Source organism: Coturnix japonica, chromosome 28 (genome assembly GCF_001577835.2).
Source record: "Coturnix japonica isolate 7356 chromosome 28, Coturnix japonica 2.1, whole genome shotgun sequence".
Classification (NCBI taxonomy): domain Eukaryota; kingdom Metazoa; phylum Chordata; class Aves; order Galliformes; family Phasianidae; genus Coturnix; species Coturnix japonica.
In genome coordinates, this window is record NC_029543.1 from 2,029,400 (window position 1) to 2,046,735 (window position 17,336).

General features: G+C 46.6%; 1 protein-coding gene and 1 long non-coding RNA gene across 11 annotated transcripts in view; one reads left to right on the forward strand and one right to left on the reverse strand.

Annotated features, from left to right (window-relative positions):
* Positions 1-17,336, reverse strand: part of SBNO2 (strawberry notch homolog 2) — a 51,683-nt gene that overhangs the window by 14,806 nt on the left and 19,541 nt on the right. For 8 of the 10 annotated variants that reach the window (XM_015886273.2, XM_015886266.2, XM_015886265.2 and 5 more), the window contains 6 exons: positions 7,356-7,520; positions 3,537-3,629; positions 2,848-2,944; positions 2,290-2,450; positions 1,924-2,057; positions 1,309-1,399 (listed from right to left, as the gene is read on the reverse strand). In XM_015886273.2, the coding sequence (XP_015741759.1) occupies positions 1,309-1,399; positions 1,924-2,057; positions 2,290-2,450; positions 2,848-2,944; positions 3,537-3,629; positions 7,356-7,520 (741 nt within the window). Of the gene's footprint in view, positions 1-1,308; positions 1,400-1,923; positions 2,058-2,289; positions 2,451-2,847; positions 2,945-3,536; positions 3,630-7,355; positions 7,521-11,269; positions 11,630-15,952; positions 16,343-17,336 lie in introns of those variants that run through there. The other 2 variants (XM_015886272.2, XM_015886270.2) reach the window with 2 other exon arrangements.
* Positions 10,010-13,345, forward strand: LOC107325487. Its single transcript, XR_001559687.2, has 3 exons — positions 10,010-10,465; positions 12,667-12,789; positions 13,145-13,345. It is a non-coding gene; the product is annotated as an uncharacterized LOC107325487 (long non-coding RNA).

Below are 17,336 nucleotides of genomic sequence, written 5' to 3' on the forward strand. Positions count from 1 at the left end.
TCCACAGTGCACTGCACCCTTTCTAAGCCCACAGCCTGTACCACAGATTCTGCTGTGGCTGTGGAGGGTCCATGCTCTTACCTTCAAGAACAAAACCCAATATAACAATTAATATTGTTATATAACAGCAGAACAGACAAAAGACCACTAGCAGCTGACATCCTTAGCACTTCTCCTTGGCACTGAGATACAGTGATGACAGGGATTTTAAAAGCCTAGCTAAGTTCCCTTGCCAACGTGTCAGCACATCTGAATGCATGTAGAAAAATGTGGAGACCACACCAGGCCTTCAATTTGCTGGGCCAACTAAATTTGCTTCCTTTATTTTTAAGCAACAGCTTGGAATGTTTAATTATTTTGAATCCCTCCTATCTATTTTAATTACTTCCAGAAAATAATTTTTCTCTTTGGCCAAGAGAGATCACTGCCTTACTGTCATGAATCCCACCTATAACAAAATGAAACGTATTAAGGAAAACAACACAAAACAGGGTCTTGATCTGAAGAGCATGGTATTTAAAGCCTTTTTTGTCTGGAAACAAATATCTCTTTCAGTCTCCTCGTGGACTGCATTCAGAGGTGTCGAACACATGTGGTTTCCATTGACTTTGTAAGAGCTGGTTGTTCAGTGCTGTTAAAAACCAGAGCAGAGTGTTTCAGCAGGCTGGCCAGCAGTGTGACAAACACAGGCCTAGACAAGAGACTGAAACACAGGCTGAGCAGAGCTCCATGAGCAACCACTACACAGCTGCTGGTCATTTCTTATGAAAAATAATTCATCCTCACCACTGGTAACTGGAAGGAAGCTTGAAAGCTCTCTGATTCACCCAGCTCAGAGGAAATACCCGTGCTGCAGTCCCCTGGTAGGCACTAATCTGCCTGTCTGTATGCTCTCCCTTTACTTGCATGTTATGAAAACAGGCTGCCTGATATCAGAGGTAGGAAAAACTAACCCATGTGAGCATAGCACAGCTACATCTGACAGGGGCCATTCCCTCAGCAGGACTCTTGAGAAGTGGGGAAGAGCATTTGAGCCCTGCAGAACTTTGTACTTGTATAGAGACACATCGTGCACCCTGCAGGAAACAGCTCTGTACTCACAGAGCAGCTCTGGAGAGTGGATAAAAATAGCAAGAGTCCAGAGTGGGAAGAGCATGCTGAGAAAAGGAAACAGCAAGCAGCTCACTGTCTGCTACTGCCTGTGCTGCCAGCCATGAAGACAGAAGTGACTGCTGCTCTGTGCTCTGCAGCAGGTCCCATCTAACTGCTATCGTAGGTTGATTTTCTAGAATAGCATTACTTCTCTACCTTATTCAAAGCATGCACAGGAATGTGGGAGGCTTCAATGTCCTTCAGGTCTCTCTCAGCATCATACTTGAGATCATTGGAGACGCTGAACCTGCAAAGCAAGACGTGGGCCTGGTTATCTCCTAAGGAGAGAGTCAGGGCACACACAGTGATTAATAGCTCTGACTAAAGCAATTGTAGGTGTATAAAACTGTCACATTTCCCACTGCCCACACACCTCAACGTAAGATCCTACAGCAGACTCTGGTCTGGCACTTATGACAAGCTGTGTCTATTCTGCAGTAAAGCCCCAATACTCCAGGGGCTCAAGTCTGCACCTGGGAAGTCCATGAATATCCCTCCACCGACTTCAGAAGGGTAGGAAGAGGCTTCACACTGCACTCTGAGGAGTACACAGTTTGCCGTTTCATAGTGATTCATTCTCCATCACCGCTGCAGGGGAAATATTCCCATTTCACAGAGAGCAAACAGGCACCAAGAGGTGGAAAAGACTTACCCAAAGCCACCACATGAGTCAACTAGAAAGCCAACCTCAGCATTAAGGAATTCCTTACTCCCAGATTCACACTAACTCCGAGGGCTTACGGGAAAAGAGGGGGAAAAAACCCAACTTACCAAAGAGCTTTTTTTCTCCCTTTAAGATAATTTTCAAAGATGATGCCCGCAACTGTCCTGCCTTTTCCAACTCCGGCACCATCCCCAATGAGGAAGCCAGCTCGCTGCCCATTGGGTAATAAAACTTCATGTTGCTGCAAAATCAAGAGCAGAATTGGAAATGAAACTGGATTTGCCTTTTGCCAGCTGTTTTCATGTGATCTTTTAAGAGCCCCACTTTAACCTTCTCATGCATCTCATAGATATGCGTTTCCTGCTCGGATAAGGAATGGCAGAGTACTATGGTTGAGTTCACAAGGAAAATGCCCCCAGGCCCCAGAAATCTTAAGCACTCCCTCCCAAAATTCCTCCTGTGGAGTCACATACCTGGCAGGCATAAATGATTGCTTCCAGCTGTAGTGCAGAGAGTGACCCTTTGTCAGCAACCGAGCTTGGCAGAGAAAGGCTGTAGGTGATGTCGGGTGGGGGAACGCTGGACAGAGTGCTTGTTTCAACCACAAGGTCAGGGTGGTGCTTCCCAATCTTGGCTAAACGACACACACAAACACATAAGAGAGAGAACTCAACTTCTCCAACCTCACAGAGGACCTCACAAAGGACTGCAGACCTCCTCATCTACTCTGTAGCCTCAGACTAAGAAGAGACAAGCTCAGTGCCTGTTCTTCCTCTCTTCCATTTCACTGGCATTTCAGATTCCCAAAACCAAACCAAGCCACCCATAAAAGCAGACAACAAAAAGTGTCCTGTCAAATTAGTGTAGCACCAATAAAGGATGAGTAAAGTTATCCTACAAAGACACAAGCTTGGGACATGCCATGACACACATCACATCCTGTCTGCATAGAGATATGGAAGCAATTAATTCGGTTGGTCTACAGTGGAGTTAAAGCATTTCTCGTCCCCATGAGATAGCACAGCACTCACACTTTGAAGGTACGTATTCTGCATAGGTCTCTGTTTGCCCCAATTCTTCTGTTTCTTCCTCATCACCTTCATCCTCCTCTTCTGCAGGAGCCTGAGACTGAAAAGAAACACAGCATCAATCAAATGTCAATGCTCTCAGTGTAGTGTGGATGTGGTACCAGACAACTATCATTTAGTCCATCCCAACACAATTAATCTCATTTACAGATTACAGCAACACAACGAAAGCCACATGTGAGAGACCACCCCCAGGGGCCCGGCAAGAGCTTTAAGAGCTATTTTCAACACCCAGACCACGATGAACTGGGGAATTTCAGGCAAGTTGTGGGCTACAATCAGTTGTGCCCAACTGTGCTCTAATCTGACCCTGAAGAAGGACCTAGACAAGCTCTCAGCTCAGCAGCATGAAGCAAAGTCACGCAATTCCAAGAAGAACAGCCTCTCCTGGCTGCTGATTTAGCTGTAAGGAAAGCATGGAGCATTCTCTAGCAGAGCAAGGCTCCACCACAGGAAATATAAGACACTTCTGAGAAAGGGCAGTGACCTGAAATGTACATGGTGACCTGGCTGAATTTCTTGTCTCACTCTCCCTGAAGGGACAACAGTAGAAATTGCTCTTCTTCTGCGTTGTGAAGTTACAAAGCTGAGAGCTTCACAGTGAACTCTGCTGGAGCAGATGTTATTCTCACCTGGTAGCTTATAAGCAGTGGGGTGTTGGGGACAGCAGGAATGCGGTCGTCCGAACTGTTTAAGCCACTGAATGATCTGCTGGGTGAGAAGAGCTGCAACAGAAAGAAGGCAGGTCAGAAAGCAGCCCTAATCCTTCTCCCTCCAACCTCAGCTCCAGCAAATTAAAGGATGGAAACACAACTGTAAAGGCATTTGTGCTCTGTACTCAGACCTTATGCTCCGATGGCGTCAGTGGGCTTTAATACTTTCTGCTCCTCCATGTTGAGCCCTGGGGAGTAATTCTTCAAACTAATAAATCTTGCAAATGCCACACATGCCTTCAACAGCACAAACACAGGGAATAACCAACCCGGGGAAATGCATTCCTGCAACAAGTGCGTGCATCCCCACGTGTGATGGAAGCTGCAGGGACACGTGTCCTCCCACAGCATGAACACAACTGCAGGGCAGGAGTCTCTCTGCCAAGTAATAACCACACAATATTAATACAGGTCATCCCCAAACACTGTTTTGCCTGGATAACAGGAGCTGTGCAGATTCTCTCTGACAGTTCACAGGTTTTATTCTGAACTACTGAGTCCAAGTGAGAGCTCAGGGCTGGGCTTGCTGGTAGAAGAGAGAAAGGCACTGCTCTGGGGAGCAGAAAGCTGGGTACAGGAGAAGAGACCCAAGTGGGAGAAGTAGGAAAGCTGAACCGAGCTGCAAGCAAAACCATCCCTGGGAAAGGACTGAGTATTACAGACTGTGCTGTTTTATGATCCTCTCACATTCTACCCTTGAGGCATGCCTTTACTAAACGATCTTACAATCTTGCTTTCAGCATTTAAAACACCATTCAAGGAAATTAAATAATTGCATCAGAATGCAAACATGGCTCAGCACTGACTAATACCTGTCTGAGGTCGAGGACTGCTATCAGCTGCCTTTGACAGTCATTGCCTGCATGCCTTTACCTGCTTCTTGGGCCCACCCATGGACAAAAGCACTGCCCATAACCCAGAGCACCCAGAAATCTGCCAGGCCTTGGTGGCTCTGGGTGCCAGCTGCTGCTCCAGCCTGCCCAGCCCATGCTGTGCCCAGGGAGCTGGGAGGCACAACTGAGGAGAGCCTTTGTCTGCCCTCACACAAACAAAATCCCACTGGAATTTCCCGACAGTGAGCAAGGTCAAGCCAGCAGCTCCTGGCATCCAAAGTAATCAGCAGCACCAATAGTGGCACTGCTTCAAGTCTATAGACTGTCAGGAGCTCCAGACATAGAGACCCTGCTCCATGGGCAGAAGTGAAATATGGGAAGTTTTTCATCATAAACACTCTTATTTTTTCCTTTTTTTTTTTTTTTTTTTTTTTTCCCTACATTAAAAAGAAAGAAAGAAAGAAAAGAAAAAAAAAAGAAAGAAAAAACCACCCTCCATTACTGGAAGCCTGAGTCAGAATTACCAGAAGGAAGCTGGACGGAAGAGCTATTTTCAGTGCCAACAAATCTGGAGAGCAGGTGAAACATCTCCACCTACAAATCTGAGCTCAGTACAGAAGCTGCTTCTTAGGCAGGAGAAAAGCTCTGATCCCACTGTAGTGGAGGGGCAAGCAGCTCTGTGGGAAGGGAACAGAGCTCTGGTTTTGCAATGTCGTACCTTCAAAACACAAACCCCTGCTATCCAAGTGCAGCTTTGGCACACAGCTTTTCACCTCAGCTATCACAAAGGAAGGGACAGAACTCCCACTGCTTCATTGAGAACTAAACCCAGAATGAGCTGTGAGGACTAAGCCAGGTGGGACCAGGAGCTCTGTTGGGTGACACACCATCATACTCCAGGTTGAGCTCAGACAGTTCCTCTCTCTATTCTTGCTCTCCTCTCTGATCTTCTCCTTTCTCTAACAGCATTAAGATAAGAGGCACACACATCATGCAGGAGAACACATTCAGTAAAGCCACTTACAACTGCATGAAGATTCCCCACTCTTACAAAGGGCTCTGAGTTCTCATGAGAAAACACAATGCACAACACAAACTATTTTTAAAAGGTATTTCACAACTTCATTATAAATCAAGCATGTGTGTTTTGTCTGCTAACCCCTGCAAATATTTAACTGTGGAGCAGCTCTTCCCTCCGTGCCCATGCAGAAACGATGCACAGAGCCAACACGTTGACATATCTCTTCTTTATGGCAGCAGCTCTCCCTGCACAGCACATGGAGGTTTGGTTTTTGAAGAGGACAACCTGTACCTTACATAGAGCTATTTGGGGCTCTCGCTTCTGGGATGCAGAAGAGAAGGCAATAAATCAGCTGCCCATCATCAGCCAATCCAACAGAGAGTCTGTCCAGCATCCTGCATGTTACTTCCATGGAAAAATGAAACTGAAATCTCCTGACTGGGCTGCACTTCACTTCCATCTTGTCAGGAAACAAACCACCACCTCTGTATGCAGAGAACACAGATAACACGATGTTTAAAATAGCCAGAGGTTCTTTTCAAAAGGAAGTCGTTTATAAATGGAATTCAAAGGAGTTAATTGGGCTTATCTGAATGCTGGTGCTCTGAAGGACAACAAGGGGCACTAGGAGGGCTTCAAGGAGGACATGGAGAGCAGCACGCAATGGGACCAGGGACTCTTGGGCCATTTCCTTGGTTCAAACAGCTCAGCCCTCCTCCTCTTGACCATTTCTAAGTTCAACCTGGTTCAAAGCTACCAGACCATGCATTGACTGCCTGCACAGCCACGCACCATTGGACTTCAGCATATTTATGACAGGAAGGAAAGCACGGGTACTCCCTGCCACCAACTGCAGGAACACTGAGGGTCAAGAGGATGCTGCAAAGGGCTACAGAAGTCATAAAATCTCTCCAGGTTCAGCAAAAGCTCAGACATCTGATTTGAGGATCTAAAGTCTAAGGCAGACAGGAGCTTTGATTTCACAAACCTCAGGCCAGGACCTCACCACCAACCCACACAAGCCACGCTGGTATCATTTCAGAGCAGAACTGCTGCCAAGTCCCTTGTGACACACAGGCAGCTTTCATCATGGAAATACAGAGTCTGACATGTTACTAACAGCAAAATGCAGCCTCTAAAAACACAACCACATCTCAAAATGCAACAGCCACTAAAGCACAGGTGTGCCAGACCACATTCTGGAGCATTCACCTTCAGTTTTTTCCCCTACTATCTATGTAAGACAATGATCCACAAAGGGAACCTGCTGCAGGGCTGGATATTCACCATGACAGCTGAGATAGCAGATGTGCATGGTATCAGTTCCAGCAACAACCACAGCTGGCAGCTGCTAGAAAGGGACTGATACCAGGTTGTGCAACAGTGAGTAAGCAGTCCCAGCAGATGAGGGGAAACAGAGAGCAGAAAGCTGGTAAAAACGCATAGAACTGCATGTTGCTCTCAGACTGCCAAGAAATCACGTGCTCAGGAAAACTCAGGGATATAAAAGCTTGCAGAGATTTGGACTCACAAAGCAAACACAAACGATCGGTCTTAAATTGTAACAGTTTGGGTTTTAGTTATCATTAGTAAAATATTTGCCATGGAAAATAAACATACGGTGGATGTTGCTGGGGACAGTTAATGATCTACATCACAGTGTTTTTCCTCAAGTCCATCTCTTCAGTGCTCCTGAGCTCCTGTTGCAGGCCAAACTGCACATGCTGAATGGTTCAGGGATACACCTCCTGGTATCCACATCAATGTATTGCAACTTCAGCCCTGCAGGGAGTTGTGTTTCCTAATTCCGTGGGGCAAACACCATGGGATGAAGCCTGAGATACTCAGTGACTGATGGGGAGGATGGGAGAGAAGCACCCGTACCTCTGTTTGATTCTGCTGTGATGTGTTTACATCCCATATGGTTGGCACGTGGTTCAGGCTGTCAGCAGGCAAGCAGTCCTTTGCATCCACGATGTCAGAGAGGGAATCCGCAGGTGATGAGAAGAGAGAGTTATTGTTGGAGAGCTCATCGAGGTATGAAGAGTCCTGAAATGAAAGAAATGACCACAGTGAGATGAGGTGGGAGAGGAAGGAGAGTTCCCTTCTCACATCAGCTCATCCAGGAAGCTTTCATTTCTTGCTGTTAACAGAGCACTTAGTTGTTTTGTGCTCCACAAACTCAGAAATTAACTTGTCAATGAAGACGTGTTCTTAGCAGCTGGTTTGAAATCGTGGTTTCAAAGTAGGAAGCACTGATCGGGCAGCAGCGTTGGTAAATGTTCAAGGCTCAGACTGTGCACACCTGCACATACAGAGCACTCACTGAGGCGTCAGACTCCTGGGTTTGATTAGAATGGCCCCTTGGGGGTGAAAACTTCTCAGTTTGACACACTAAACACTCAAGTGTTCCAGTCATCCAACAGAGAACCAGCTAGAGCCTATAATGACAGAGCTGTTTAATTGCAACTCATAACACAGCAGTACCCAGAGGCTTCGGAAAAAATGACAGTCCTTGATGGGAGGTTCTGTACAAAGCCTGGAGTGGGGTCACCTGGATCTGCACACACATAAACTACAGCAAATCCACTCATCCTGGGACATGCCTCGACCTGGGCAAGAAGTAAAGGTGCCTTGGTGATGAGGATCAGGCTCTGCTTTGTTCATTTTATGGTGCTAGCACTGTGATGGTTTCCACTTGTTTTATTTGGTGACCCAGTGATGATGTCAGATTGAGTCACACAGGCTCCAGATCACAAAGTGCCCAACCATTGAGCCCTTATTTGGTTTTTCAAACACTATATGACAAAAACTGATAGACCAAAACTTATCTGCATCACTCCTGACCCCACCACACCACCCCAGCTCTCCTCCACTCTCGTGGCTGTCAGGCAAAGCCCTGGTGACTGGAAAAAGGGAAACATATTCAAGAAAGAGAGGAAGGAGGACCAGGGAACTCCATGCTGGTGAGCCTCACCTCTGTGCCTGGGAAGATCATGGAACAGACCCTCCTGTTAAGGCACATGTAAAACATGGAGGCAGCCTGACAACCCTGCCATGTCAGAGGAGTTGAACTAGATGATCTTTAAGGTCCCTTCCAACCTATGCGATTCTATGATTCAATGATTCTATGAGATACTACTTCAGCTGGCAAAAGCATCTGTCTGCAGCTCAGTGAGGAGCAATGCGCTTTGAAGCATCACATCAGAGCACAAAGTCCCTTGATGGGGATGTGGCTGCACTCCAGAGGGATGCACGGACAGACCCACAGGTCCTTCCTCCCACCCCACTGTGTTCTGCCAACACACATCAGCCCTGCAGCTCTTCCCAGGGGCTGGGACTGCCAGCACATGGCTGGCTCAAGCTCCACGCTACGTCAGATAACAAAATCAGCGTGATGATACTACAGCACGGCTGCCAGGAGAGCCGCAGCATCAGACAGGAGGAGAAATCACTGCTCATTTCCAGTTAAAGGCCAATTCCGTACTACAAAGCAGAAAGGCAGCCAACAATTTTAAAAGTCACTTCGCCCCGCCTGACAAAACCAGGAACAGCTGAGCCTGCCTGTGTTATTCCTACAGGCTCCTGGCCAAGAGCTGGGCCAGGCTCCCTCCCAACTGCTATCAGAAGTTGCCCTTTTGCAGCACTTACAACCAACAGGACAAGTCCTTCCCCATCTTGCTAGCCATATCCTGCTCAACCATGGAGAAGACAGTGGTTGCTCTGGAGCCACGGGTGCCTCCCCAAGCAGCCTTCAGCCTCTCACCAAGAGCATCATACACATTGTATGCATAAGATTCAGGCTAGAACTGTCTGTGACAGTGAGATTTACTTTTTTACATTAGCTTCACTGCTCATTACGGTCTTGAAAAGAGGAAGGTGCCCAGCTGGAGCAGTAAGAGGTGTGCAGAAGCCCAGCCAGCTCATTGCCTGCCCAGCTTGAGCCCCACGGTCGCCACTCCCTGAAATAAGGAAAAGGAAATGAGCCCTCAAATCAGAGGGAGAATGAATGGTATCAGTCCTGGAAATGACTTCAGTTGGTCCATCCTCTCACAGCATTACAAGGCATTAATCACAAGGTGCCCCATCCGCCTTACCTAGCTGTGCTATCCAAAGAGCACAGACACTCACAGCATGTTGCATCCCTGCCCTGAGAGCTCACAGCACAGCCCCAACAAACTACACCATGTCAATACAGAATGCTCTGTAATTATTTAATATAAAGCCGTACTGATAACTACAATACGTGTCATTATCAACCACGCTTTGACTAATTACTCCACTAGTTTATATGGAGCAGTTAACTAAACATCTGGGCCCTGAAGCAGAGAAGAACCATACCCCGATCCAGCAGCAGATGGAGCAGCACCAACTGGGATAGTGCCACCAGCACCAAAAACCAGAGGATGTTATGGGGAGAACAGGGGTCCAAGAGCCCACAGAGGACAGATTTCTGCATTTTAAGGGAGTTATTTTGTCCCTATTTAACACTGATCAGCAGGAACTTTGTGCTTCTCTCATTGGAAACAAGAGGAGCTTACAGGAGTTAGAGGAGGATGAACATGGAGGCTGTGATATCTGCATGTATGAAAACAGTTCAGAAGGAACTGCTTGTGTCAAGGATGGAGAGAAGAGAAGCACATCATAAAACAGGGAAAGGACGATCCCTTGACAGCAGGGTGAGCACTCAGTGGAGAGTTTTATAAGGGTTTAAGAGCAGCCAACACAGAGGTACAGCTGCTGGGCACTCACAGAAGATGAAATAAGATCAATGTAGCAGCATGGGAGATAGATGAACAGAAATCACCGTCTGATCTCTGTATCAGAAGATGCTCCAGTGAGCAGCTGGATAAATCAATGATAGCACTCACGTGCTGGACTTTGAAACTGAGCACAAAGGGATCTAGTCCAGCACACAACGTTTCTACCATCACCCCAACCCAGGGCTGTGAAAAGCCAAGAACAGACTCCCAAGAAGACCAGAGAAAAGCAAGGTAAGAAAACAAGGCAGCCAATAACCTCTTTCTCCTGACCCATTGCTCCTTAGGGCAAAGCAAAGTCTTTGTCAAAGAGGAGGTGAAGCCTAAATCCAGAAGCAGCACATGTCCTAAAAATAAGCATAGCCACAAAGATGTCGGTATATAAATGATTTATTTGCTCACAATCCAGAGAGGAAACAAACATCCTTTTGGCACAGCACACTGTAGGGACATCAGAAAAGCCCCATATATGCACAGGCAGACGTATATGCATGAATGCAGTTGTGCTGCCAGGCAAGAGAGGTGTGTTTTCTCAGCAATCATAATGCCAGAGTTGTTTCAGGTAAGATGGAACAAGGAAACTAACAGCTGCAATGCAAGCCATTGATCGCTCAAAGGAAATCTTTTCACTGCCAAAACCTAAAGACTTTCTAAAAACACAGTAATAAACTTGCAGTCTCAAGGGTTCTGTGCTCTGCTTTGCAAGCACTTCCCTTGTGTTTGTATATGCAGCATCTGGTTTAAAAATCAAACCCCCGTAAGCCTCCAGAAATACAGATCAGGTCTGTATGCAGCTCCTTTCCCTCCCTGTTTTGCAGCAGCCACACTCACAGCGATGGGAACAGAGTGCAGGGATTGCACTGCACTAAGCTGTCTACAGTGGGAACTGCCTGCAGTACTTTGCTATCCTGCCCCCTTGAAACCCCCCCACTGCAGCACAGACAGGGACACCCGAGCCCAGAGGAAAAGCTGAAGTGCCCCCCACGCAAAAGACAGCAACTCCAAGTAAGAAAAAAGAATATAAAAACTAAGTGTTACCTTGAAAAGAGATGGGAACTTCAGCCAGAACTGCATTTGGGACATTTTAAAGCAGCATTCAGTTTGCTGAGGGCAGAGCAGGACGCAGAGCAGGCAAGAAGATGAACTTCTCAATATATGCCGGAGAAAGGTCTTCATTCATGACAGCAACAGCAGCAAAAGAGCTCACCGAGGCTTTTTTTGGGCATGCAGAAGAAAGGAGTGAAAATGGAGGAAAAAAGGACAGCCATGCAGCACGCCTGTCCTGAGCCCGGCGAGATTTGCATATAGTGTTTAGTCATGAAGGAGAGTGCTCTTACTTCCTCTAAGTATGAGGGCTGACTTTCAGGAAATGATGCCTGCTTGGTAAGTCAGTGAAATTACTGGCAGTGCGAGGAGAATTACTGTATGTGGTGTAATTCAACCACAGATAGGCTGTAAACAAAGCTGCGTTGCGTGGCTGCGGGGACCCGGCTCAATCCAACAACCCCCCCCCCATAACCCAAGCAGTGCTGGGGGGCTCAAGTGATATAACCAGACCCTAAAGGTAATCAACAGGATTCTTTTTCTTCTTACTTTTTAAGAGCCACATGCTTTCTTTTGTCTCCAAGACCTGCCCCACCCCACACATTGCAATGAAACATAAAAAGGAGCAGCCTTTCTGTTCTCACTCATTGTTCTTTTGCTGCGTCCAGGAACACTGGGCTTCTTTTTTACTCCCAAAGGCTTCCCCTATTAACTTTATTGTTGATAACAGAATGAAGCAGAGTTTCTGGTGAGGAAGTTCAGAAGACATAGGAAGGGGCAGATGAAAAGGACTCGGCCATTGTGAGTATAAGGGGAAGCTCCAATGCAGTCAGAACAGCCCACTGTACCAATACACAATGCATCCAATGCATCCCAGGGCTGCAAAACCACTCACAAGCTGCAACCACTTGTGTGTACAACAGGTGGGTACACAGCCCAGCTGTTCTGAATGCATGAGTAACCCTTAATCATAAGGATCCAGCATGCAAAATAGCCAGCCCAGGTTTGTGTTCAATAAGCAGAAAGGGAAAGAAAAGCACACAAGGAGCCACGCTCAGAGCTGAGAGCGCAGCCATCAGGCTGCACGCTGCAGGAGCTGCAATGAAAGCAAAGCCTTTGGTTTCTGTGGGCAGTTGGCTTAGTGGTGGAAACCCACTGCCTTTTTCCACCCCACTTTGACTTGAATTTGATTGTTTTTAATTAGTCGGTAGCAGCCCAGAGCTTGGGATAGGTGCTTTAATGATACATTTGAAGTAAAGAGACTAAATGCATTTCTGATGTCTTCATTAGTGACTTGCAAACCAGCAGCTCTTAACTAAGTCTACCAAGGTTCGGCTATTTAAGCAGCCTTGAAAAAGCAGGTGCTTTCTTTCCTCTTCCTTTTCTCTTAGCTGACAATATAGGCAAGAAAGCTGGAACACCAAAAGGAAACAAGACACACGACATCGACTTAAGATACCAGGAGTGCTGAATTGATTTTGCAATACCACAGTGCTATAATCACAGAAGATAAGGTAACCAACTGGAAAACCACCACCTGATAATTTAAGATCCCATCCTAAGGGAGAAGGTTTGCCACAGCGTTTCCATTCTCCACAATGAATTCATGACCTGAGTGCTGACAAATGGGGGTGGGAAAGCAGTTATTCCGGTGTTCACAGCAATAATTTGACTCACCTTCTACCAAAACCCAAAGTGTAAAACCCTCTGTGCAGAACAGCTGGCAGCTCATCACCCCCGAGCAGCCAAAGAGCTGGGGCTACATTCCCTGCAGCTGGAAGGCACCATGCACAGGCAGTGGGTTGCAGTGATTCAGGGAACAACAATAACCATGTGAGCTGGGGAAATAAAAGGGTGTTCCTATGGCAGATATAGCTCCCAGTGATGGATGTGGTTGGAGAACCAGCACCTGGGACAACCAGAAGTGAGGGATGTTTGACAGCCCCTGGGATGGAAGTGAAGCACTGCTGGGGGAGTGCAGCCACCACCAGCTGAACTGCAGGCAGGGAAACTCCATCACACTGACTCAGACCAACTCTGCTTTGAATTAAAGCATCTATTTTAATACATCTCCCAGTGGTTTGGTGTTCAATTATATTCCCAGTGTTTTCTTTTTGAAGAGCAAATCCATGTTTCAGACCAGAGCTTCTCCCACTTTTGCTAACTTTATGAAGAGAAGAGCGCTTGCAAGAACTTCAGAATGCAGCCCTGTTGCTTCCTCTCCTGTTTAAGAAGGGACACAGCATTTGAAGCCAACAAAACAGATGAAAACCAACAGGGCTGGAGGGGAAGAGGCACGTGAGCCAGCAATGGTGATTTTACACACACACACACACACACACACAGGGCTTGGGGAACATGGCCACAAAGCAGCAGACCTGCACTGACTGCAGCCAGGTAGGATGTGCTGCTGCAATCACATTCCACTCCACAAGGCCTTGAATGTCCAGCACCTCACCAACAAGGGTTTATAAAGTGTCATTAAGTCAGGCCAAAAAGCTGGCCCTGCAGTGCAAAAACAAAGATGTGGGCATGTAAAGCAGCATGTTCCAAGTGCCTGAGCCATTAATTGTCTTTAATTGATTTTGCTATCTGTATTCCCTGTAGATGTAAGTGCAGGACAGCAATAGGAAATTCCAGGTTGTTTCTTATTCCAGGAAACTCTTCATACCAGTCAGAACCAAATCCTTCATGTCATTTAATAACTGCTACATAGATTTCTCTTAAATCACTACAGCTCTGTGCACAGAAGCGCTTCTAAAAATGACTATTTTTTTTTAAGAGTAGGTTAATTCACTATTTTAACAAGACTGACAGGGGGCTGGTGGCAAGGAGAGGGCTGGTTTATGATCACCACTACACTGAACAGAGATCAAACAGCATGAATGCATCCCTACAGCACTGCTATGAATGGCTGTGCCACCACCGCTCCCCACAGCCTCAGCCCCTTCCTCCAGCCCAATGTACAATGCAGATCCCAGAGGGTATCTGAGCTTCCCCTGCAGCCATGTGCATGTTGTTTTGCTGCAGGATAAAAGGAATGAGCTTCAGCAGAGCTCACTTCAGAACTGCCTTCCAATGCTCACCAGGAGCTGTTCATCCCTGCTGCATGGAGCTCCATTCCTCAATGTAATTCTATGACACATGCAGCCAGCAGAGGAGGTTCTGTGTGTGCAAGGAAATGCTGTACTGGATAGACAGAAGGAACAAGCTGAATCAAGTTAAGCAAAGGGAAACAGATGTTCCTTTGCTTTTAAGATAAGGCCCAGGGCACACACTGCAGCTTAGCATGCACATCACTGTGCACGCTGGGGACATCATTTGCTAGAGTATAAATTAAAACCTTCTGCACTGAGTGTTTTGTTGGGACAGTTAACAGTTCTTACTAGCAGCAATAAAAGCTAACGCAGGCATAAGGAAGCAGAAAAGGGCCTTTGCAACAGAATTACTGTATACAGGTTTCAGGCTCCCCAGCACCTCTGGACTTCAGGCTTTGAGGTTATAGGAATACACAGCAGAGAGGGAGTGAAGCTATGGAAACCAAAGTCCTTCTCTTCAGGACCTTGACTTCTAAGGCTGTACGTGCCTTCAGGGGATATTTTTCCTTAAGAAGATGACACCACAGGGTCTGTGCAAGACTTTGGCTTAAGACAGCAGTTCCCAGGATCAAGACATGCTATCAGACTCCAATATGGTCTCACACAACTATTTTCTAAACTTTAATTTAAGCCACTTGTTTATAAAAAGAATGCCAACAGACCGGCAAGGATGAATCACCCAATGGCAAGCCAAAAAAACAAACATTGAGGAGGAAAGAAGTTCACATTAGACTGCTCTGATCATGCAAATGAAGCATCTTTTCCAATGTGCAGAAGGCATTCAGTGAGGCTGCTGTGATGCACAAATTGCTTCTCTCTAGACCCAATGGCAGCAGTGAGTGATTCAACCCAAAAAGAAATTCCCAGAGTAATTAGGATGTGTGGTGACTCCCACTCACAGCATCCTCAGCCCAGCAAAGTCTTTACATTCTGAAGACAGGCCTGAGGAGCTCTGGAACAAAACACAGAGAGATGAGGAACCAAAAACTAACGCTGAAGGAAGGAACGTCAGCCTTGCCATTCTGTGCACCCCTGGGTTCCTCAAACCCCAGGGTACAAGAATAATTCTGAGATCACTACTGGCAACAGGAAGCATTTAGAGCACAAACATCTTGACAAAATCATCAGGCATTTGATCTTTAGACCTTTTCAATCCACATTCAGTATCATGTGCATTGCTGGAAAATTCTGAAGAATTCTGAATTCTGCTTTTAAATGCAGTCTGAGACCAGGATGGGATCCTGCTTGTAGGGTCATGTCAGAGATGCAGCACTCAGCAGCTCACTGTCAGATCACACATAGGGATGGCCCCAAATCACAGTTGATAGTTGCCATTTCCACCACTTTCCCCACTCTGTCCCTTCAGACAGCACAGCAATGGCAGGCTGCTAAGACACAGAACACCATGACCCCAGGGTACAGCAAGCTCTTTGCACTGCTGAATGATCACAGATTGCATTCTTGTATCTAAACAAAGATGAGAGGATAATGTGTACTCACATATGAAGACAGCTCTCACATAAGCACCCAATCTATCTTGGCTGCCCGGAGACCACAGATTTAATCAAGAACCTCTTACCAAAGCGTGCAGCAAACTCTTCATGTTCTCTCTTGGGTTTCAGTCTTCTGTCTGGCATGGTCCTGACAGCACAAAGCTTAACAGCTCTTGCCACTCCTGCCACAGCAGGAAAGCATGGAAAAGACAGGTACTTTCCTGCATAGTCACTAGGAAAGATGTCATCAGCCAAACCGCTCCCTCACCTTCTGAATGAGATGTTTCAGCTTTCCAGGCAAGTTGTTAATATTTAACAGTTTGGCAGCTGGGAGAGCATGAAATCAGTAAAATGGAAAACACTGCTGAAGCAAGGGATGGAAAGCCTCCAGGATGTTCCCGGATGACTCCACATGAATGTCACTGCCTCCAGTCAATTGCCTGCTCTCTCTGAGATCCAGGCTCCAATTTTGGCTCCTAGTGAAAAAAAAAATCATCAGCTTTTCTTTGGATAGAAAGCATTCTGTTTTATCAATGAGCCTCCACGTTAGCACCAGTGTCAGAGCACTTGCAGCAAGCCCTGTAGGAAGCTTAAGGAAGTCAAGAGCTGTGCATTCAGAACTGCTGACCTGGTGCTGTACCTCAGCAGAGCACAGGATGAATGAAGACAGAACGCCTCCGAGAGGCAGGAGAGCACAAAACAAGTGTTGCACATCAGTGGCACACAGACACCTGGTGACAAGCATCCATCCACATTGCAGCAGCTCTGGGCAGTCAGCACATCTCCACGGTGCTACCTCAGCTTCAGACTGGAAAACAAAGCTCCAACAAGAGTCTTTTTCAGTGTTTCCCAGTTTCAATGCACACAGGTTGATAGATTACTGCCATGGAAGTCTCAGTCCACAGTGCTCAGTGCACACACTTACTGAGAACCACCATACAGAACAGAAAAACTTACAGAAATGCTGTTTCTAATGGGGACAAACATACATGGCACTACCAGCTGCTATGCAGTACAATGTCTGAGCAAGAGAACTGGTTTGGCTGCAACAGGCTCAGTGATGAACAATTCCCTATCGCTGTACATGAAACTGAAGAACTCTTGCAAGTGTGGTGCAGCCTCCCAGCATTTGCCTTGGAAAAGGTCAATGCAAAAGAATAACTGCCTACAGTCACCTCACTCCATTCTGCTGCTTCCTCCCCCAGAAGGATGAGAGCAGGGACAGATCTTTGCATTTATTTTCCCTGGAAATCACCTGAGCTTGTTTTATGTGCTGTTTGTTTCAGAGCCCTTCTGCTCTTCCATCACACAGCCACCATAAAGAAGCAGCTCCTTTTCAGAAACGATCTCCAAATTTTGCTCTTGCCAAGCTGGCTGAGATCGATTTCTGCACACAGCAGGGGAAGGAAGCCGACTGACCACTCACATACTAGAAAATACATAAGTAAAAGAAATAATTAAACCTCTTTC